The sequence below is a fragment of the Pieris napi genome, chromosome 6, assembly GCF_905475465.1.
Source record: "Pieris napi chromosome 6, ilPieNapi1.2, whole genome shotgun sequence".
NCBI classification, from domain to species: Eukaryota; Metazoa; Arthropoda; class Insecta; order Lepidoptera; family Pieridae; genus Pieris; species Pieris napi.
Window position 1 is genome coordinate 12,993,642 of NC_062239.1, and position 23,079 is coordinate 13,016,720.

At 33.2% G+C, this 23,079-nt stretch overlaps 2 protein-coding genes across 5 annotated transcripts in view; both read right to left on the reverse strand.

Moving 5' to 3' along the window:
• LOC125050288 (KH domain-containing, RNA-binding, signal transduction-associated protein 2-like) overlaps nt 1-23,079 on the reverse strand; it is an 84,216-nt gene that overhangs the window by 44,461 nt on the left and 16,676 nt on the right. For all 4 annotated transcript variants that reach the window (XR_007117123.1, XM_047650020.1, XM_047650019.1 and 1 more), the window contains exon 2: nt 4,209-4,380. Coding sequence is in view for 3 of the 4 variants with exons in the window: in XM_047650020.1 (XP_047505976.1) it covers nt 4,209-4,320 (112 nt within the window). In the remaining variant the exon portion in view is untranslated. The remainder of the gene's footprint in view (nt 1-4,208; nt 4,381-23,079) is intronic.
• Nucleotides 18,625-21,135, reverse strand: LOC125050287 (protein ALP1-like). The gene is made up of 2 exons (XM_047650017.1): nt 20,714-21,135; nt 18,625-19,757 (listed from the first exon to the last, which is right to left on the reverse strand). Exons 1-2 carry the CDS (start codon nt 21,004-21,006, stop codon nt 18,872-18,874), a joined length of 1,179 nt encoding a protein of 392 aa, XP_047505973.1. The 5' UTR covers nt 21,007-21,135; the 3' UTR covers nt 18,625-18,871.

Here is a 23,079-nt window from a genome sequence, read left to right on the forward strand (position 1 = left end):
CCTAGATGAATAAAAGGCTTTTGAATTTTGAATGTTTTTTAATAGAAATCCTGTATTTTAACGGAAAAATTATATACTTTCCATCATGTGTTAGGTTGATTTATAAATATTGACTCTGGGAAGTTATAACCTTTTTAAACAACAGCAGCATTCTCCACCGTTTGTTGCGCACGGGGGCAAAGGCACGCTGGCTGAAGTAATAAAAGCCACCGGATTAAGCTTCAATCGCCATAGGCGCTGCGCCCTTCTACGAGAGGATCATCAATCTCCACCTCGATCTCCCTACCATAGCCCATTGGATGAAGTTGGCGTCCACATGCCACCTCGACCAGGCTAAACACCACCACCAACCCTCTCACTCTAGTCAGCTTCCGTCCTGCCCTTCAGGCGATTGACCACTCCGTGGCAGCCCAAGCCGAGTTTTGGGTCTCGCAGGAGACGCCCTTGCGCTAGTCGCGGGAAAATGCCCATTTCGGTCGAGTTAAGCTCGCCAAAACTGATCTTTCAAGGCCAACAGCGAAATTCCATCAAAAAAAATTCAAGCTGCACCTTTACCTCGTGTGAGTTCTCTTAGTCTAGTATCTTAGTTTTCAAAACGAAAATAAATCGTTGCAAAACGTGCCTTTAGAGTGTGTTTGCACATTCGTAACACACGTGTGTTTGCACATAAACATCTACATTAATACGGTATCAACAATAGCTAGGCAGTTGGCGAGCAATACGTATATGATTCGCTCGTTTTTTTTTAAATTTTCTAAATGAATTAATGTTTAAAGAACTTTATTTCTTATTACAAAAAAATGTATTTTTTTACATGAGGAGACACTTAATATACGTATATACGAACGAGATACACGTCGCCATCGTCCCAATTACAGTCTACTAGGCTTATTCTGATTTGTATCTTTAATGCCCTTTTGAATTGGTTAAACGCGCTAATATAACGAATTTTAGACGGTAATTGTTTAAATAATTGCACACCCTCATACTTATTAGACTTCTTCAAATAATTTGTACGCGGCTTCGGCAAGATAGGCAAACTCGCTCGACGAGTATTGCGTGTAGTGGTGTGTTTCATTTTTTTAAATGATAAGCAACTATGGAGAGAGTTTATTTTTTTAAATTAAGATACAGGTGTAATAAACAGTCTGAATTAAAAAATTATATCTAAATATTTAAGCTTGTACATTGCTGCGTTTTTAAGCTACAGGGGTTTAAATGTGTAAAAACAATCGAATACGAGCAAATGATATAGTATTGTTTTTTAAATTTTAAGGGGGTTTCAATTGACAAAGCAGCGCTACCATAGTGACAGACGTGTTCCTTAATATTTCTTTTCGTATAATTATGGCTATTAAAAAAGTCTGAATACTAGATACGTATAGACATTTTCCTCCCCAGCTCCCTAGCTACAATAACAACTTGTACACGCCCCAAATATTGCATGTTGTATCATAACAAAATTATATTATGTAAAATATGCGTGATTAGAAGTGAAACCTCCATAAAGGCATAACTTCTAATTAATATTCTTGGTAAAGTTTGCGTGTTCGAACCCCTAACGGGTCCTCAAGATTGATTACCGTTTATACTGTGATGGACGAAGGGGTTTGATGGGGCTAAGTGTTCCTGGATATTAGACAATTTTAGCAATAACTTTCCAAATGTTGGGAACATTACAACATTTGGGCAGCGACGTTTTTAAGTCTGAATGACTACTTAATTTTATTTAAGTTTTTCTATAGTATGGTAATTATAGTAAATTATTTAGTGCCTATGTTCATATATATATAGTATTGACTTTGATTTACATAACCTTTACACATTTAAAGAAAAAACTGTTTAACCGGATTGAAGTTATGTATTATTATAAATTTACAACTATTTAACATAATTTTAAATTTATCCGACGTTTCGCGTGCTTTACAGCGTGTCACCGCACCGTGACCACGCACGCTTTTTCTTCACATATATATATTATAAAACGCAATCGTCAAATATGATAGTACTTAAATAAAACAGTGTTGATGTGATTGGCGTATCACACTCCATGGTGACAGTGGTGGATTAGATTTTCAAGTCTACCTCTGCAGGGATTCCGTAAACTCCTTACACAGCCATGGTTTCTATTTCCAAAAAGCGTCATTGTGTTGACTATTATTCTATAAAAGCATTATTTAAGGCATTTTTTGCCGCGCACCACCACTATGTGGAACCAGCTGCCCACTGAAGTATTTCTGAACCGACTTAGAGTTCTTCAAGGATAGAGCGTACCAACTCCTTAAAGGCCGACAGAGAATTCGCGAGCCCTGTGGCAACGTGAGTGTCTATCGATGGTATCACTTAACATCAGATGAGCATCCTATTGTACAAAAAAAATCTTGGATGCCCAAAAACCTTAGATATGCCATCCTTTGTTGGTTGAGTTGTTGCATACTGCAGAATATGGGATTCAAAACATGGGTGATTTATCTAACTAAAAAGCAAATCAAGCTCTAAATTATAAGGACATTAGACGCATTTTTTGCCTATTGGCTAAATATACTAACCTATCTCAAAATTGTTTTATACCAATTTTTTGCAAAAAATTACTGTATAGAAATAATACTCCTACACAATTTGTCCCAAAATTATCTCCGCCTTTGTTAAATTATGGAAACATTCAAATGTACCTAAATTATTCAACTCTATGAAGCGTTTCCTTTCAATTAAACGAATAAGCCGCCATAATGCATCATTATATTCACGCCTTTCATATCCTCAGTCGTTACAAAGAAATATGGCCGGCAAGGGATGCTTTAATGTCTTGTAATTCCAAATAATTTTTGCTCATACCATTTTATTTCAAATTGTATTATCCGGGGTTAGGACTGAAAATACCATTACATATAAATTACGCATTTCAAGTACTTATTACACGTGTTGTGTGTATGTATACTTGTAAGCTTAGCTATAAATACATATTATGTATAAACGTTATTCATAAAAACTAAATACTCTTACAAAAGTACTTTTTCGTCTCTTTCTGTCAAATTGAGTTTACGATGCGATGATAAGGGACAGATGAATGCTTCAGATGAAATACAATAACACTGGTTTTTCGTCAATAAGGTATATATTTAACTTAAGCGGAATTCCGATCCCAATAAATAACGTGGCGCCGCAATTATTATTTCCTCTCTAACTATGATTATTCAAATATTGAGCCCATTTTTTGTCATTGCAAGAATGTTAGTATTTTACGACATTCTTGCAAAGTGTGAATCTGAACAGTACAATAAATGTCATTTTATTACTATAATGTTATTTTGGATCAAACTTAATGCATGAATGCAACTATTTCAAATTCTTACGTCTAATACAAACTATTAACGTAACTCAGTCATGTATCGTATACCTTCAGATTATAACAGAAATTACCAGCAAATATTTAATGTAACTAAAAAACTCTGGTATCTTTTATAAATAATGGCTTTGTTATTCTTCCTTCATATTAAATATATATTATAATGATCAATGAATCTTAGAACTTAGAATTTATTATAAATATATTTACTCTGTTATATTTTTTGTATAAATAGGTAAAACTGTGCTTAATGTTTATGTTTCAATGTGTATTCCGTTTTTGGCTTTTGTTTACAATGTAATTGTTTGGATATTGTTTAGTGAGTAGCTGTAGGAATACTGTTGAGCAAATAAATAAATTTTAGTAATAATAAGAAGAAAATATATTTGTTTAATCTAAGCTTTATTTAGTAAATTTAGGCCCTATAGCATAATTTCACTCGTGGTTACCTTTTAATTACTACCGTGATATGCATAATTTGTCCTATTTAAAGGGCGGGAATTTTGACAGTTGACAAATGAGAAGTGACATCACAAGCGGAAGTTGACGTTATCAGTTTATATTTACGTTCAATTCAGAATAAATTATGTTATAATAAATTTATCAACAAAATTGGATTGAAATGTGTACGCTTATATAATAATTTAAATTCCGCTTGTAATATGCCTATTTCTACATATTAAAATAAAAAATATTTATTTAATAGACTTAAGAGTTGCTTTTCTTCTATACTAAACAACACAAATATGAATATGTTTTATTAAAATGAACTACTTCAAATAGAATTATATAAATAATTTAAGGATAAACGCAACGAAGAAGCACACTCTTCTTTACATTTTCAGTAAAAAAACGGACTCACCATTCTTATGCCCATAGTATCCAGCGCCTGACGACGCCCCACTTCCCGTGGAAGAAGCCTGCTGGGGCCGTCCCTCATCATCCCCCTCTAGGGGCAAAGCTGTCGTCTCCATCCTTAAGCACTCATCACTACAATACTTGACAACACTTCATGATATTCACTGGATATAAATCTGAAAAAATAAAAATGAAAAGATTTAATAATGTCATTATATTTGTTAAATAAACTGTGAAAACTGTTACTTCAAATCTTATATCTCAATTCTCATTGTTGTCAGATAACCTTAAGCTATAAGGGTCTCTTGAAGAAGAATAGACGACATATATGTATATTGACTATATCTTGGCACTCAGTGAGTATAAGCCCTCCCGACAGCACATGGTGACGCTAGGCATGGACAATTACCTAATATTCTACCTCTTCATACAAAACGTTCGAATATACACAAACATATAGTAGTATATCTAGGTCACATCACTTTATAATTGAGCTAAAAGTTTCAAATTATTATTATCAAAATCTCTTTGAGAGTTCTGTTTTATCGTAAGTCACATTTATATGGGGTATATTCGTTTTCTTTCTTGCAAAGAGCAATATGAATAAATAAAAAATTTAAAATCTGTTTATTCATTATAAACAATTCATTACAATGAGTAAGATTTAGGAACCCTTTTTAGTAAACAATACCTGTGTTAGGGTTCCCAGCATTACCAACAAACAGACTTTCCTTTCATAACAAACTTAATAGTAAATTTGAGAACATATTAATATTTTAAATTATGGTCACTCAAAAGAGATATAAAAGAGTATTTATTGTAGTTTTGTAAATAATAGTCAAGCCGATTGTGTGATGTTTTTCGAGTAGTCACGCGGGAAAATTTCCAAGCGTAACAATCAACCTACGATAGAAGTGTCCTGGGTGTATCATGGCATTCTGATTGTGGTCAAATATTGTTTGAAAATATCGATAATATTACGATGCTATTATTTTTCGTTCACCCCCTGACAGAAAGAGATTTAGTTTACATGCATAAGACGGATAATATACAAAATTACCTTGTTTTCAACAAAATCGTTCCAAGCAATATTTAAGACGTTAACTATTAATGTTTAAAGAACTTTATTTCTCATTACAAAAAATATTTTTTATTTACATGAGAAATTTAATATTATATACGAACGAGATACACGTCGCCATCAGCTAATCCAATTTTAGTCTAATGGGGCTCATTCTGATGTGTATCTTTAATGCCCTTTTGAACTGATTAATCACGCTATTAAGCTAGAAAACCCTGAAAGTCTTGCCCGAGCATTGAATAAAGTTGCACATAGTGCTTTACATTCTCTGTACATAATTCAGTTAGCTGGAAGCATTAAATGGTAGCTGAAGCGAACAAAACACTTAGCCGAACATGCTAGGAATACATCGTTTTAAGCTACACTATGGGGCATAGAATGTAGGCGAATTTTATAACGGGGTTTATTTATGTGTTTTAAGGTATTCCGTCGGAAGATTGAGTATCAAAGCTACGAGTTAGTTAAACAAGCTATTTTAGCTGTAATTTATGACAGTCGGTTTCTTTGAATGTTGGTAAAAAAATAATGTTAGTTGTTTAGCAGAATTTTGTTTATTGTATATACTAATATATTCTAAAACGGTGTGTGAGTTAGTAATAAATAAATAGATGAGACAATAAAAGCACTTCTATATATTCAATGGACCAATAAATGCGTTATATGATAGGGAAGAAAAGAATAAATACAATAAAGAACACTATAGATGCTATAATAAAAGTAACTAAAATTAAATGGAAATGGGCACATGGCAAGAGGAACAAACGAGAAAGTACTAAACTGGTGCCTAAGGTACCATAAACGCAAAATAAGAAGACAATTTAGAAACTGGACAAATTAGGGAAAAAGCAGGTGCTACATGGCAGAGTGTCGTAGTGTAGACAGGAATGACGGGATTTGGAGGAGGCCTTTGCCAAAAACGGCACACCTTAGGTAATATGAGTTTATATGTATGTAAAATAAAAAATGATCCTTTCAGATTATAAAAGACGCCGAGAACAAATTTATACAACGTTACAATGTGTTTTAATTGATTTTGAACGTTCTATTTATTTTGCCCCGTAGTGTATATGGGTTAGTACAAATAGCCGTAGTTACAATAGAATTCCCCACATCATATCGACTGCTTGCATATCGTTAAAGGCATTCTATTAGGTTTTGCACATCAATTTGCTTATCCAGAGTAATTTCATTAACTATTTGTGAAAATCCGTCGCTCTTAAGCGTACTAAACAATCTGCAAATACTTAAATTATTATACTAATATACTTTGTAAAACTCCTTATTAGAGAATTTCCGCATCCATTCATATCGACATATTATATCGATATAGACACTCACATTGCTCGCAAGTGCGTTTCCGGCCTTTGAACCAACCAAGGAACGTTGGTAATAATGGAGCGCAGTGTTGCCCCCCCTCCCAAAATTCAAAGGGCAGCCAGAACGCCCAGACAAGGATTCACCGTGATTGCGTGTGGTACCCGCCTGGGGTAGAATGCCTTTCTATCAAAAAAATAATTTTTATACATACATATATCGTTTTTTTGTTTCGAGATGACATTAAAAGACGAGCGGTAACGCAAGTTCGGCTCTGTACGTCGAGACCAAACAACGTATACGGCGAGAGAACGTTGAGCTATTTGCTACTGCGGCTAATTAATCTACTACCCAGTCAGATATTAGATAGCCTAACGTTAGCTTACAAAGCCAAAAAGTAAATTAAAAGAACTACTTGTCACGATCCTAAACAAGACTGCTATTATATGGTTCCATTTATACAAACCACAGCGGTTTTCTTATGTTACATCGTGATTATATTATTATGAAAAATTTATAAATAAATAAAAAGAAGTTAATTCAGTTAATATATAATTATGCTAAAGTTATACGTTTCCTACTTTTCAAGTAATGTTTAATTACGTAACAATTTCAATTTAATTGAAATGATGTGTATTTCATAATGACAATAAAATAAACAAATGTTTTTTAGTGAATTTAGTGAAAATTCAATTTGGTTTATTATGTTTAAGCCATTGAATGACGTTTTACAATTAAACAGAATTGTGTATTATAATTAATTAACTGTATCGTGCGTATTATAATTTAATCATGCAACTTCTAGGTCTTTTCGATGGGCCGAGGGAAGGTTGCGGTTCCGTATTCGTTTTTAGAGAATCTTATTTAGACGACAGAAAAGGTAAAGGCAGGGTTCTAGAATATAAAAAATGATACACATCATTTAAAAAAACAGTAAAAATGTGTAAACAACAGGAAACGAACTTAGTTTGATATTTTTACTGCGCTCAAGACTTCCTTGACTATGGACAGTGGGAAAATTATTTGTAATAGATCAATCCGTTCCGCCATAAGAACATAGTAGCTGTCGCATTTATTAAATAGCAAACCATCACAGCACTGCATTAATACGTAAGCTTAGGATATTCAAACAGTAATTTGAAATGCAAACTGATTTGATTTTAATTACGATGAAAATATAATTGGAAATCATGTTCGTTCATATTACATATAATGATAATCATTTTGCAATAATTAGGACGAATTATGAATGTGAATTAATTATACGTTATTAATATTATAAATTTAATTATATTTTGTATCATCGAAATTCTGCAGTTACCTTGTTAATTAACGTAGCTGTTGCCTGCGAATTTTTCGTTAAAATAACAGTTACCTTATGTCTTAAAATCGAGTGGAGTTAACCTTTGACTACTGAACACATGGTGAACACATCTCCCGTTTGTGTCTTTTCTGTCTGTACTCTGTAGTCTGTATATACAATTATCGTATAGTTAAGTGTCAAAAACAAATGACCGTGGTAACAACAATTTCTTATTTTTTCGCCCATGGCGCAGGCTATAGTCTTTCGACCATACCGCCTAATCTTTCGTAGAATTTTTCCTTTAATTATATATTAAGATCATTTATGACTTAATGTACTTCGTGTTTTTGTGGCACCAACAAGCACAACAGGCTGTATCTTCCCTCTTCACAAAGAAAAGTATAGATTCAAATCTATGACATCATGTTTTTCCTGGAACTCTATTCCACTTAGAATTTTTTTTTTTTGGAGTTTATGGCCTGGTATCTAGACCTTTAGGCCAACTTAGAAATATAGTCTACTACACCCATAGAGCTTCAACAGACATTTTACAGCTGTTGCTTTGGTAAAGATAACAGACCTTTTGGTTCGTTCACTATGTATGCAAATATTTCAAATACACCAAACTGAATTGTTAATTGTTCATTCATAAAGCCGTGCCAAATAGTTGGCTGAATTAATGATAGTTTATGAACTCCGGTCGTTTGATGAATCAAATCTCACAGTGAGCGGATGTTAGACACCTACGTCGCACAATGATAGCCACAAATTTATTCGAACACATTTTTAGTCTGTGAAGCACATACCTACCACAGATTAAAAATGTCCTTTGTTTTTAAGTGTTCTAATAGAAGTGAAAAAAAAAACAAAAATCTTCGGGCTTTTTTGTTTTTTTTAATGTAATTCAGATAATGTATATAAAATATTTTTAATTAGTTCGACCAAGTGCCATTTGGTCTGCACTGAATAATAGAATGACAACTATGTATTGAGATTTCCCGATCTTATATAAAAAGTGACAGAATCCCTCATTATATAGCCTGGCCCGTTTTAATAAAATTGAGAAATAAATAATCAGAAATTACCCTCCATTCCAAAAACATGCAATTACTAAAGTAAGAAATACCGAATCACGATCGCTCAGCAGATAATAATGTAACATTATGTAGTCACGATATTTGAAAATCAGACTCAGACGTTGCCAAAACTATAGTAATAAGGGCTTAAGCTGTATTTTGAGAGCAAATTATCGTACATTATCTTTTTAGGCTGTTATAAACAAGACATTCTCGGTGCGTGAAATAAATTACTGTTTCGACATTTCCTAATTGCTTGGCATATTTAATGAAGATTAATGAAGTTTGTCAGCCTTAATTTTCATAATAGATTTGTAAATTGGTCGTACGTTTGGTTTGCACCAATAGGTGCATGAAAACTAACACGTCTAAGAACCAAAACGTCACAGTATATAAAATTCATAATTGAAACAGATACAAAATTATAAGAGCGATATCAACTGTAACGCTATTATTTTTATTAAATCGTGTATTAAATGTTAAATCTGATGTTAAAAAATAATTATAAATGGCGTAACTCGTAAGTACGAGTTGTAAATGAATTTAGTCTTAAAAAACCTATTTAACAAGAATGAATAATAGATTCAAAATATATTAAGCCTCCAAAGTCTCTAGGGGATATAAAGTCGTTCGTGGTTCAGAAGCCTAAATCGTAGCTAATAACACGCGTAGCGAACAAACAATGCTGTTTATTCAGAGCGAGATAATTATGCATGATTTAAGCACACATCAATTTTTATTAGTTCTAATTACTATGGCATAACAAGAAGTTTGCCATTACGTATAATGTAGTAATATATTAGTTTGCTGTTTCTGAGGGTTTTGTGTTTTAGGACACGACATAGTTTCAAATACAATAAATATATGTGATTAAAAAAGTACAATATAATTCATTGGAAGTAGCTAGAACCAATTTTCGAAGTTTCTACTGTGCTCACTACTTTTTTTTAAATTGGATCTTTATATCCACAGATTGAATAGTTTCATTAGTTTATTGGTAAAATTATGTCTAATGTCATAGATACATACATATGTAATAAAATGACAAGGCTTTTGAGACACGTATTTAAAACTTGCTTATTAAATTAAAGCAATCCTTATATTTTTTTTGGCTATTTCTTAACGATTTAACACTATTTTCTGTGGTCACTTCTCCATTATCTATGCTCCAAGCATACCAAATTCTGACAACCTACGCAATAGTTAAATGTCATGTTGCAATAGACCGTAGTGATGCGTATCTTTGACAACCATCAGTCACAAGTGACACTTGGACGTCAAAAGCTGGCTTCCCGCCAAAAGTTATTATTTACTAGGTGAATCTTTATTTTTGTTATCGCAAAAATAGATTTCCGGTTATTTTGTCTGGAAGATGTTTGTTGGGATATATGAGTGCGACGCAAATTGGTTTAGTGTTATTTTGATAGTTAGTTTCATTTATTTGAATGTAAGAATTGAAATAATATGGTACATATTATGTTTATCGAATAATTGGTAAACTTCTATAAAATTTTACATTTATCATATTTAACTTGTTAAAGCTTATAATCTGTGGTATAATCATTCATTTTAATAATGAAATATAAATAATAAATACTCTTTATTGGCCTTAGATTGTTGAAGATTCTTTAAATGTTTTTTTAAAGAACGTTATCAGCCTTCTGTTCCTGTCGAAATTCTTGGGTCTAGGATATATCGATTTCGTCATTCACTGCTACGCAAGTGTCATGCTGCAGCTGGGATTTGAAAGCACGTTCTTAGGGTTGAAACACTCTCAGTTATTCACTGGGCCAGGGGCCTATAAATACAGTAATTTCTGTTATCCATAAATTTGGAAAAGAAATGTTTTATTTTATTATTAATTAGTAATAATAAAACCCTGATAATCCTACATTTTTAATGTTGTAAGGGATCGTTATTGAATATTGAAAAAACATAAAAAATTACTGATAATAAATTCGAGCCTCGAGTATTTTTATAAGCTCGACGTAGGCGTTCCATTCTTACAAAACTCTAATAAACCGTTGCCAACAGGCCTACAATGACAAGTTTATTGAAATTATTTATACTTTATTAGTCGAATGTTATTTTAACAAGGAGTTTTAGTAAATTACTAATTTAATGGTTTAAACATCACTATTCGTAGTACCAAACTTCTTAATTTAAAAATAATAAATTAAAAAAAATATAATTCGGTAGGTCCTAGTTCATCACAGCAATCTCCTCATCAATCTTACGACATTGATCAGACAAAAAAATTAAATCGTTGGGTGCGCGTAACATACGTAAAAAGCATTATGATATAGCAGTTGATGTGGTATAGTACATTTTTACACGCAATTTTATTTTGTATACATATATATGTTAGAATATTTAGTATGGTTAGTAAATATAATATTTAAGAATAGTTTATTTGATAATTTCTAATTTATTGGTTTATTTATATTTTTTTTATTTATCCGCTTAGGACTACCCATATGTACTCCCCTCCCCATAAGTGTCCCAGTGGCTTTGAAGTAAGTAGCCTTGGACACCATGGCCTACACTGCTAAAAGAGTGCAGGTCGTTATTCTCGCCATGCCGCGCTCAACAACATACGCCGCTTTCTTGCACCCGTCAACGTTCCAGCAATTTTGGAGCCAACAGGCATCGCAAGAGACGATGGCAAGCGGCCGGATGGAATGTCGTTGATCCCTTGGAAAATGGGACGGGCTTTAGTATGGGATGCTACTTGTGTGGACACGTTTTCCCCGTCTCACCTCCTTCGGACAAGAAAAAAAGCTGGGGCGGCCGCAGAGCAGGCAGAAAATAATAAACGGCACAAATATAAGAGTCTTTCCTCCAACTTCGATTTTATTTCCTATGCAATTATTGAGATTGTAAATATGAAATTTGTTAAATTTCATTTATATACTCTTAATACTAACATAAAGAGAACGTCTCACTTCCCTTTTTCAGTTTTGCATTAAAACCCACAGAATAATAAAACGAAAGTAACAAAACGTTTCGTAGTTTCTAAATCACTAAATTCATGATTTCGGGTGTAGTAACAGTCACTTTTGGCTTCACTCCAACTATTTTATGTGAATTAGATGAGATTTGCTCTACTCCATTTCTCATAAATATATTGCAATCTACCTATCAGATAAAAAATTCAACCAAATTAATATTTGGCTACTGGCCACTTGCTTTGAATAAAGTGAAAAGTAGTATTGCTAGTATAAATATTTCGATATTTACATCTCGTCTAGGAGGTGGGCTGAAAAGTTCGAAGGCTAACATAGAAAAAATATTATTTTTTACAGTATTTGATTATTATTATTGATATAATATATTATTTCGCCTACGAGAGCAACGTATTATATATTATATTATAGCGGTGTCCTCGATGCCTTATAGTTGCCTTAATAGTTGGTTTTCCTAGGGCAAAGTCCGAATAATGTTTATCAAGCTCCTTGGCTTCAATAGTATTCTTTTCGCCAAAAAGCAATACTTTATTAACACGCGAAATTCATTTTTATCCATTTTTTAAACAAAGAAAGTACCTCCTTCACTCAAAATAAAACTAATACTCACAAACTAATAAACCTAATTTAATTGGACAGTTGTGAAATTTAAACACGTGTCTTTTGAAGGTTAGGGCTAACTTAAAATTATAGCAATTTAATGCTATTAGCGCCCATCAATGTGTCAGCCTACGAACTATAATGTAAGTTTCAGATAGCGCCTACGCATTGTGAAGAACTACACGAATAATAGCTTTTGTTTAGTTGCAAACGATGATTTACAATTTATTGTTACAATAGTTATTGTAAATATTTTATAACCTTTTTTAGATTTCATGCATTAGTCTTATCTACGCATCTCAGTACAGCAAAAAGATGAGCTTATTAAGCTGCTCCACGCATTCAAGATGATTCTGGAACTGCAAAAAAATTAAGTAATTTAAAAGCTGAACAATAAAAACCGCTTTTAGTTATTTAAAATTATAAGTTAATTTTTGGTAATCAAGAACATACAAAGTACTTATACAAGCAAAATGATTCGACGACATACCTATACCTCAGCTCATACCAAGAAGTTTTGTCAACTAACGGTTTGACATACGAACAGGTAAACAGAATACCATTCATACATTTTCAAACAAACATTTGCCGCCTTTTCTGAGAAAAATTTAAAATATCCAATGTTTATTTTAGAATAATATGTCACAGAGCAGTTCTAGCTTCACTATATTCCGTCGTGAAGCGACATTTCTATTTTACATACTTTCCAAAGTTTGCAGAATATATCGACGAAGCAATGTATTCCCTATCTGCAGATAGAAAAGGCACATTATCATATATCTTGCAAGCCGATATCCGCCCGGATATAAAGGATATTTTCTAACCGGGTTCACCCAGGAGTTATCTAGCATATTGATGGGATTTAAACTGGATATAATATTATTATAATACAGCCAAAAGCTGTGATGTTATGAAGATTTAGGAAATTGATAGCAAGTGTTTGAAAGCGGTCTTCTATTTTTAAACTGCGGAACGATTTGTTTGTAAGAGTAAACTATGAGGTAAGAAATTTATCTGTACTGATTGAGTATTGTATGCGTAAGTAGCTTCTACCAAACAAACTGAATTCACTTCGGAGGTATATGATACATGAAACTGAATCAATGTCCCTGACACAATTGATAAGCTTCGTGGTACCTAGAACATTCTTACGTATTATAAACAGGCCGCGTCTGTTTGTATAAAAAAACTGCCGAATGGATTTTTGGTTTAGGTGTATAATTGATTATGTTTTATGTAAGTTGAATTAATGTTAAAGAGGCAAATGGCACAACCTCTTTAATGAACCGGGGGCACATGGGAGGAGGCTCACCTGATGTTAAATGATATGGACACTCTCAATGCCAGAGTTCTCGCGAGTGCGTTGCCGGCATTTTATTAATTGATACGCTGTTTTCTTGAAAGACCCGAATTTTTCGAATTGACTAAAACTTGATTACTTACTGTTAATTTTTACTATTAGGTATTATTTTTACATTCTTTTTCTTTTTTTGCGTCTGAAGCGCAAACTAACTATTGTGGTCTCTGGTATAATGGCCAGCGCTGTGGCACACGTCTGCTCCACAGCATTATAATGAGCCAGGGCCAGTTACAACCACAACACACACACATTACACACTTAAAATGTACCTTATTCCTTTTCGTTTTCTTTCCATATTTTATTTATATTTTTCTTTTTTGATTATTACTATTGTTATTATTTTGTGTGTTTCTGTGTGTGTGTTTCGTTAGTAATAAATGTTATGTCTAACTGGTTTGGAAATACTTCAATAGGTAGCTGGTTCCACATAGTGTTAGTGCGCAGAAACTGCCTTAAAACACGCTCAGTTGTGGAACGGCGGCGTGTAGGTGATACGGGTGGAATATTCTGCCTCGACGTCCGATGATGAAACTCAGTTAATAATAATAGTACAAACTCCATCCACAGTTAATTATAATATGTCAGATAATCCAATTTGAGCCCAACGCGATTGTACTTAATCAAATTACTTGTTTCGTTTCAAAAAGGAAACTCATTTTATCAAAAACATACTAATAATCTAAATAAACGTTTTTATTCGTACAATTTTGTTTGGCTACAATAAATCTAATTAACTTTGTCGAAATTGTAAAAGTCTTCTTTATTACTTTAGGTCTTTGTCCTATTCACTTACCAAAGTGGAAAATGGCGATGAAATAAAAGTTAATGGCCCGCTTTATTCTGATTTTTCAGATTCAAGCAATGAGATTTTTATCTACTTAAATATATAAAATAATTGAATAGGTTTAGCCCTAAATTAATTTGAGGGAATTTGAGGTATTATGGTTAATTAGTACAACTAACTAATTTAATGTGGGCCTAGTACTTGTCTCTCAGTGCCTCATATAAAATACCTTCTTCGGATAGTATTAATACGAAAAATCACTTAAGCCATTCGACTAGCAAACAGGAAGTGATAAAGCACTTTAAACCACGTTCCAATTTCAAAAATGCATGCGAAAGAATTTTCAGCACTTGTTTCAGTCAACTATCCATTTTAGCGAACATTTTAAGATCCAATCGAGTTTCAATCTAGACCGAACGAGTCCCTGCGGAAGTTTTATGTCTTTCTAATATATGAGACAATGACTTAATGGAATTAAAAGAGTATCTATGGAGGCCAATTGAATTAATTTTGTACGTTATTGGCTGTAGACTAAAGCTTTTGTTGCGGGTTTCGACTAACCCATAAATATCATGAGGATATTTCCGGAGTCGCCCGGGCCCGGCGGAAGACGCCAAGCCTACCAAACCTAATATTAAGCAAATTAAGTCCCTTTTTATAAAAGGGAAGATGTCACTCCCCTGCTGCCTTCCTTCTCGGCCACATCTGCCTGATCGAGAGGTCCTATGTACAAAAAAAAAAACTTCTGTTGCTAACTTATGAACATAGCGACATCCTTTCAACGAACACAGTCTAAAAAGTAATTCATCGATATATGTATTATGAGATATTATTATTCATTTGAAGCATGCTGCTGCGTGCTGTTTGAGTACACAACTAATATAATTTTATGAACTATAATTGCCTCCATAAAGATCGGTGAGCTCTAAAGAACCTCTGTGGGTTTGTTTTTGATTATTTGTTTTATAGAACGAACAAAGAACTTTATTTTCATTTATTTGTTTCCTTATTATGAATGTATTACTTACTACATTAACAAATAGCTGTTTTTTTATTAATATGTTTAGCAGAAATATATACATATATTTTATATATATTATAGATTTCTGATTGAAGGTAAGGTACAGCTTACAAAACGAATATCAAAAACAATACGATAAAGCCCCAAGTTGGAGAATTAATATTAACTTTGGAAGTCCAAAGGTCAGATGCTAATCTTCGCTGAATGTCAAAGAAACATCGACAGAATTACCGTTTCGCCAAGCTTACGTATTCCATCCACATAGTAGTTAATTTAATTTATAGTTTGGAGTATACGTCAAAAGACAAAATATATTTATTCATTTAGGTTTTTGTATACTAAGGGTCGGCGAAACAATCATGAGAGGACTATTAATGTACATTTACTTCCAGGTCTCAAATCTCAAACGAAAGAGAAAAACCTCCTTTTGATTGCCAACTACTTATAATACAAGATACTTGAAACCTGAGCTGTAACCATCACTCCACATACCATGGATTAAAACAATAACAATAAGGATTTTCAGCACTTGTTTCATGTCATGATTGTCATGACATGTCATGTGGAACATGGTGTAATGGTTGCAGCTTTAAACGTTGTGTAAAAAAAACATGGCGCTTAAAAAGAGTGACGGAGAGTTTATTGCCAGTTCTTCTCTTCCGTTCTACGCCCTTGATTTGAGAACTGGCACTAAATGTAAAATTAGAAGCATTAATATGTATTTCTGTACTGACGAGTCATAAGTGTACAATGTGTTACCTATATGATTAAATGATTTTTGAATTGAATTGAATTAACAATTACAAAAAACAAACGGCTCGTCAGTAGAGCAGTTTGTAACGATTGCATTTAATTTTATATTTCAGTCATAAAATTTATATTTAAAAAACAGTTTCACCAATCTAGCGACCACTTAATTATTGTAAAACGTTTTTATATCTTGAAATATATTCTAATATTAACTTTGGAAACTTGTTTGAATTGAATGTATTTGTTAATTTTCCTTTATCGAATTTCAATATTTTTTAAGTTAGCGGTCTACCTGGGCCTTTCTTCCAAGAAAGTCTCCTAAAATCGGAATCCAGGGGCTTTCTTTTTACGAATAAATCGAGGGGAAAACCCTAAGCATAATGTTGACTTGTTAGAAACAAAATAAACAGAGAATTTATATGTGAACACGTAATTACTACGCACCTATACAGTATACATCCCCTTATTTTGAATGTAGGCGTCGAGATCAAAAGGCTGAAAAGCAATTTAGTTTTTATTATTTACTCGCGACTTGAAAGATTACCTTTGAGTTTCATAGAAATCGTGGGTGGATAATCAATATGCGGTGACTGTAAAATAATAATAACGCAGTAAAAGTAATCCCAGATATTGTAAAAAATATAAAACTATAGTGATTATGTAACCTAACATTAGTTAATTTATATATATATATATATTAGTAAATAATTAGAAGCGTAAATCAAAATATGTTAGCAATCGTCACACACTGGAAGCCAAAAATCACACTCATAAATTGTAATACAACATTATTTTTTCCTATAATCTCCAAAAAGGTCGACTGTACTTGTATTGAAGTGTCACTTAGATTTATGAACCTTAGATAAACCATGTAATTTTTTTTAACGTCAATACCCCACTACCCCTAATTTTATCTTAGATATAAGTTCATATTTTAAACGATTAAAATCAGTTGTTACCCAGCTTCAAACAAAGTGTTTCATTTAACATATATCTGGACATATACAACAACCGCCACCGAACTTTTCTTGTGGAATAATTTACTAACCCAATATCATATTACTTTATCAGAGTAGGTACACGTTAAACAGGAGCTTAGCTCCTTACAAACGTCGTGTAAAAAAAGCCTTGGCGATTAAAAAGAGTGGCGGAGAGTTTCTTGCCAGTTCTTCTCTTCCGTTCTACGCCCTTGATTTGAGAACTGGCAGTAAATTTAAAATTCGAAGCATTGAATGTATATTTCTTTTTGACGTGACAACGTCTTATAATTCGATGGAGCCGGCTACACGCACGAAAAAACATGACTCATGCGGCGTTACCTCTGAGGCGTTCCATTTAGGCTTGATGTGCAAGCGAGAGCGCGGAACGAGCGAGAAAGAGGCACAAAAACTTGACATAATTGTATTTATGCGTACAAATAAATGTAACTTGATCAATTCAATTGTGATTTCCATTCCTCCTTCTCTATATCCATACAAAATATCTTTCAGACAAATAAAATTAAAATGTTCTTTTGAAAAATGCAACCATTCCATGAGTATTTTCTTATGACGTTGGCACGTTCAACTATCGTCAGTAAACCGACTTTACGGACAACCGATTTTTTTTGACGTTCATAAGTGTTCATTGTGTTACCTACATGAATAAATGATTTTGGACTTTTGACTTTTATATGAATAAATGATTTTTTACTTTAGTTTAAACATAAATCAACGCAGTTCCCGATTAATGATTTTTTTCAAATGAATGCCAAATCCTACAGATCAACTGTCACATTATAAGACAGTGTTGTTGTCTTAGTCTAAGGCCGTGGCCCCATGTCTACGGCACGGCACCGGCTACCGTGCAACGGCACGGCGCCGTCGCCGTGACACGGTACGACGCCGTGCCGCACCACGGTGCCGCGGGCGGTGTGCGCGGGGGGCCAATTCTCAGTCGATATTTCGCAGGTGGCGTGCGTGCATGTGTTTAATGTGTTTAAAACAAAATGGTGGAAAATATCGATGTAGATTTCTTTATTTCGTTAGTGGAGGCACGTACAGTGCTCTGGGACAAGACAAATGACAATTATAAGGACAAACATTTAAAAACAGAAGCGTGGAAAGATGTTTGCCGAAACATTTTTGAATCATTTGATGACAAGGACATTAAAGAAAAAACAAAACTGGGTGAGTACTAACATTTATTTGTTTTTAATGTTTTTATGATAATGGAGTAGGTACAGTCGTGGTCTCATCGAGATATATTTTTATGCAGAAATAGAACTTGCGCTGCTGTAATAAGATCTATAATAATGGTTGTACACCATACAGTTCCTGTGTACTTTGAGATGACGTCTCTTCCACATAGGAATTCAGTCTTGATAATAGAAGGCAGGTAGGAATTTCTTTTTTTTTCGTGACTGGTTTTGAGTTATATTTTGGTTAATTGCCAACTAAGCGCGCCAATATCGCTATTAAAATATTTAGAAAACTCGTCTCTTATATTTACTGGATTTGATAAAGAAACGTCATCTATAGTTTGTCGCAAGTCCAAAAAGGAGTCATCGATATACAGTTCTTCGGACATTTTACTTCCATCTCGAGATACAACAAAGTTGTGCAATACACAGCATGCTTTGATAATGTCTGTTGCAAAATCATATTTGACGTTTAAAGGCCTGTGAAATATACGCCATTTATTTGCAAGTATGCCAAAAGCACACTCGACATTTCGTCTGGCCCGACTCAAACGGTAATTAAAAATTCTTTGATCAATACTTAAATGTTTCCCTGAGTATGGACGCATTAGATTACTCATTAACGGTAGGCCTTCATCTGCAATAAAGACATACGGAACTGGTTTTTGAAGGCCTGGCAAAGGCTTTGAAACTGGTATGGGGAGTCGATGTTGAATTAATAATTCATATAGTTTTGTGTTCTGAAAAATTGTCGAATCACATTCTTTTCCATACGCTCCAATATCGACATACACAAATCTGTATTTAGAATCGACTAGTCCCAGCAACACGATAGAATTATAGTTTTTATAGTTGAAAAAAAGAGATCCACTGTGGGCGGGACTGTTAATGCGAATGTGCTTCCCGTCTAAGGCCCCCATGCAATTTGGGAAATTTGTTTTTTTGTCAAAGTCTTCCGCTATTTGTTCCATAAGCTCTTCGGTTATTGTCGGTATACATTCAGATAAAAGAATGTCCCAAATAGCACGACATACTTCTTGCACTATTCTGCTGATTGTACTTTTTCCTCGATAATCTGTGAATTCCATATCTCTAAATGAATTCCCTGTTGCCAAAAACCTGAAAAGAGAAAATATATTTACTAGTTTCTTAGAACAGTGTTACCACAAACTGTTTAAGCAGCTCAATTTTCGAATTGCTTTTTTGAATTTATACTTTGGCTAACACTTTGTATACCCTATGATAAATACATGTAGTCATGAAAATATTAACCTAATGTTTTATTGTTGCAGGACATGACATAATTAAAAAATGGACAAACATCAAAGACAACTACATGAAATACATGAAAAAGAAAGAGCTTGCGAACAAATCTGGAGCTGGTGCAAAGAACTTGAAAGAATATCATTTGCACAAACAACTGATGTTTTTAAAAAAAAACGCACCAAATTTAACAGACTGTAGTATATTGGAAGAAGAGTCTGAAGGTCCAAAGACAAATGAAAATACTAGGTCACGATACCGACCTTATGCTACACCTACGCGTAAAAGAAAATACGTTGAAGATGATTTTGAGAACAAAATTATCGAAACTTTAGAAATTGCACAGAACAGACATGTGTCTTTTTTTAAATCAATTTTACCATTTCTGGAAAAACTAGACGACCACCAAACATTGATCTATCAAAGTCGTGTAATGCAAATATTGACAGATTTTAATCAACCCACATATCAATACAATCAACAGTCATACAGCGGCTACCAGACAGCATATCAAAGTAGCTACCAAAGATCACAAGAAGCTACAGCGACTTATCAAACAACTCACAATCCATCATCTACAAGCGTCCGTGACCAAACTTCGCCAAATTCAACCATAGAAAACATATCTAATAATTTAAGCGATATCTTATCAAACACACAGGAGTCCGAATACGATTTTTCTTAAATCTAGTTAGATAATTTAAGAACATCGCAGGGGACCACGACTCTAGAGCGAAAAAAATCGCATTGAAACTCCTGTGATACAAATAATAAACATATTTTGATTTACTATAAGTTCGTTTTATTCTTACCTGACAGTTAAACCAAGCTTCTCAATAGGATCAACAGGTTTTCTGAACACGTATTGTTTTTGTAAACGAGGTGCTAATTTGGTAAATAGTTGTTCAAAACTTGTTATGGTCATTCTAAAATATTCAAAAAATTTCTCATTCCCACATATTTTTAGGGCTTCATATTTCCTTTTGAAATGACCTCCATCTTGGTTCATTGTAAGAATATATGGATTTACCCAAAATTTCCTCTGTTTCTGTTTTTTTTTCATTCGTCGTCTTAGTAACATCAGGAGAATAATTTCGTGATCCATATCCAGATAACCACGTCCGAGTACAACAACTGCGAAATATCGACTGAGAATTGCCCCCCGCGCACATCGCCCGCGGCACCGTGGTGCGGCACGGCGTCGTACCGTGTCACGGCGACGGCGCCGTGCCGTTGCACGGTAGCCGGTGCCGTGCCGTAGACATGGGGCCACGGCCTAAGATCCCGCTATACAACGACCTTCACCGAGATGCTTATTTAATGAAACTTATTTTATATATAATTTAATATGTCAATAAATATAATCCATATGGGTTGCCTAGCAAATTTCAGTCCAGAGTATTTTTAATTAATTTAAAAAAAAAATATTTTTTTAAACATTTCACCGGTATGATTATTAGATAAATTCTATACCAATCGAAAGTATGAAGCCCATAGAATATGCAAAAGTTAGGTTGTTTTTAATCAATTAATTATTTATGTGTATATTTTTTATGTGACACTAAAGTATATAATATACATCTTTAGTATAAAAGAAGGTTTTAGTGATACATATATAATACTACCCTGATTAAAAATATTGATTGAAAAAAGTTCAAAAAATTTACTACATGCAAATTATAAAAAAAAATTTTTTTTTTAAATATTAATTAAACATACTCTGGACTGAAATTTGCTAGGCAACCCATATGGATTATATTTATTGACATATTAAATTAAATATAAAATAAGTTTCATTAAATAAGCATCTCGGTGAAGGTCGTTGTATAGCGGGATCTTATACTATCTGTTTTTAATAAATTTAAGTAACTAAAATATACCCTTAGTAAAATGTTTGTTTTCAATTTTAACAGACTCTCTCAGATTCTCTTCTGTGATGTCTGTGTACAGGTCAGCGTCAGTGCCACAATAATATAAAGTATTTATAAAAACCGAAATTTATACTAAACTACTAAAGAAAGGAGGAAATGAGACTAAAGAAGCATTTACGTACATACATAGGTTATAAATGCACTTATAACATATATGCATGCTATTATTAGATTTTAAGTACTATATTTTATATTTTCTATTGTAATTAATTAGATTTAATTAATTGGGACCATCTTTATTCCTGAAGTGCTCTTGTAATTAATACAATCTATAGAAAAGGCTCGTTTACTTTAAAATCAGGAAAATTATGTGATCCAATTTGTGGTTTTTATTGATGGAGTTTTACAGATTTTAATTAGAGGCACGTCTCGCGTGTTTATTGAACTGCGAGATCAAACGAAACCGTCGTAACAATTTCACATTTTTATTCCAAATCTATTTTGAGAAAGGTCGAGATTCAAAACCTTTGAATCGATTGAAGAAACAACAATTAATTAATCTTTGATGTGTCATTAATTGTGCCGTAAGCTTATAGCTTGGAATGTTTGACATTTAATTTGTTCCCTTTAATATAGTACAAATTCCCTTAATAGATTTGTCTTTCGTTGGATTGAAATTCCCAATCAAAATTTAATAACCAAATAGATTTTTCGTGAAAATCTATTGATAAAGTATCCTTCGTGTGATGGTAAGTGTAGTCTAAGTGGTCTATGAATACGTGGAAGTGCGGTGAATGACAAACAGACGGCGGGAAGCAGTTTTATTTTGTCCTTTGTCCCTATATAAAAACTTAAAAATATTAAGCAACAAAAAATATTTCGAGACGGGTACGGTTCGAATACGGTTCGACGAAACACAAATTTAATAAGTTTATTTATACATTCTATAACAATGTGTATGCCTAAAAATATAAGAAAATATGACATCACAACCTAACTTAAACTTAAGAGCCTGCAAAACAAAGATACGGTAAGTTGGTAGACTGTTGTAAAATATATCAATATTTTCATCAATGTTTGTAATTAAGTTGTAAGAGCGAGATAGCCTATTCACTAAAAGTAGCAGATAAGCGAGCCGTAGTACGTATAGAAGACTTTAAGTTAGTTCGTTAGTTTATTATTTTTTTAAAAGGAATGCTGTTTATTTATTGACCAACACACCTTGCCATACAAAAGGCAGAAGACGTTAAAATTAACTTTTGGTCTAAGCCTCTGCGGCATTTTTAAAAAACAATACCATAAAACCT

Excerpts from the sequence above, each read along its gene's own strand:
- LOC125050287 (XM_047650017.1), bottom strand. The coding sequence starts at position 21,006 with ATGGATCACGAAATTATTCTCCTGATGTTACTAAGACGACGAATGAAA. Across the intron at positions 19,758-20,713 it reads AAGCTTGGTTTAACTGTCAG|GTTTTTGGCAACAGGGAATT; the intron begins GTAAGAATAAAA and ends TTCTCTTTTCAG.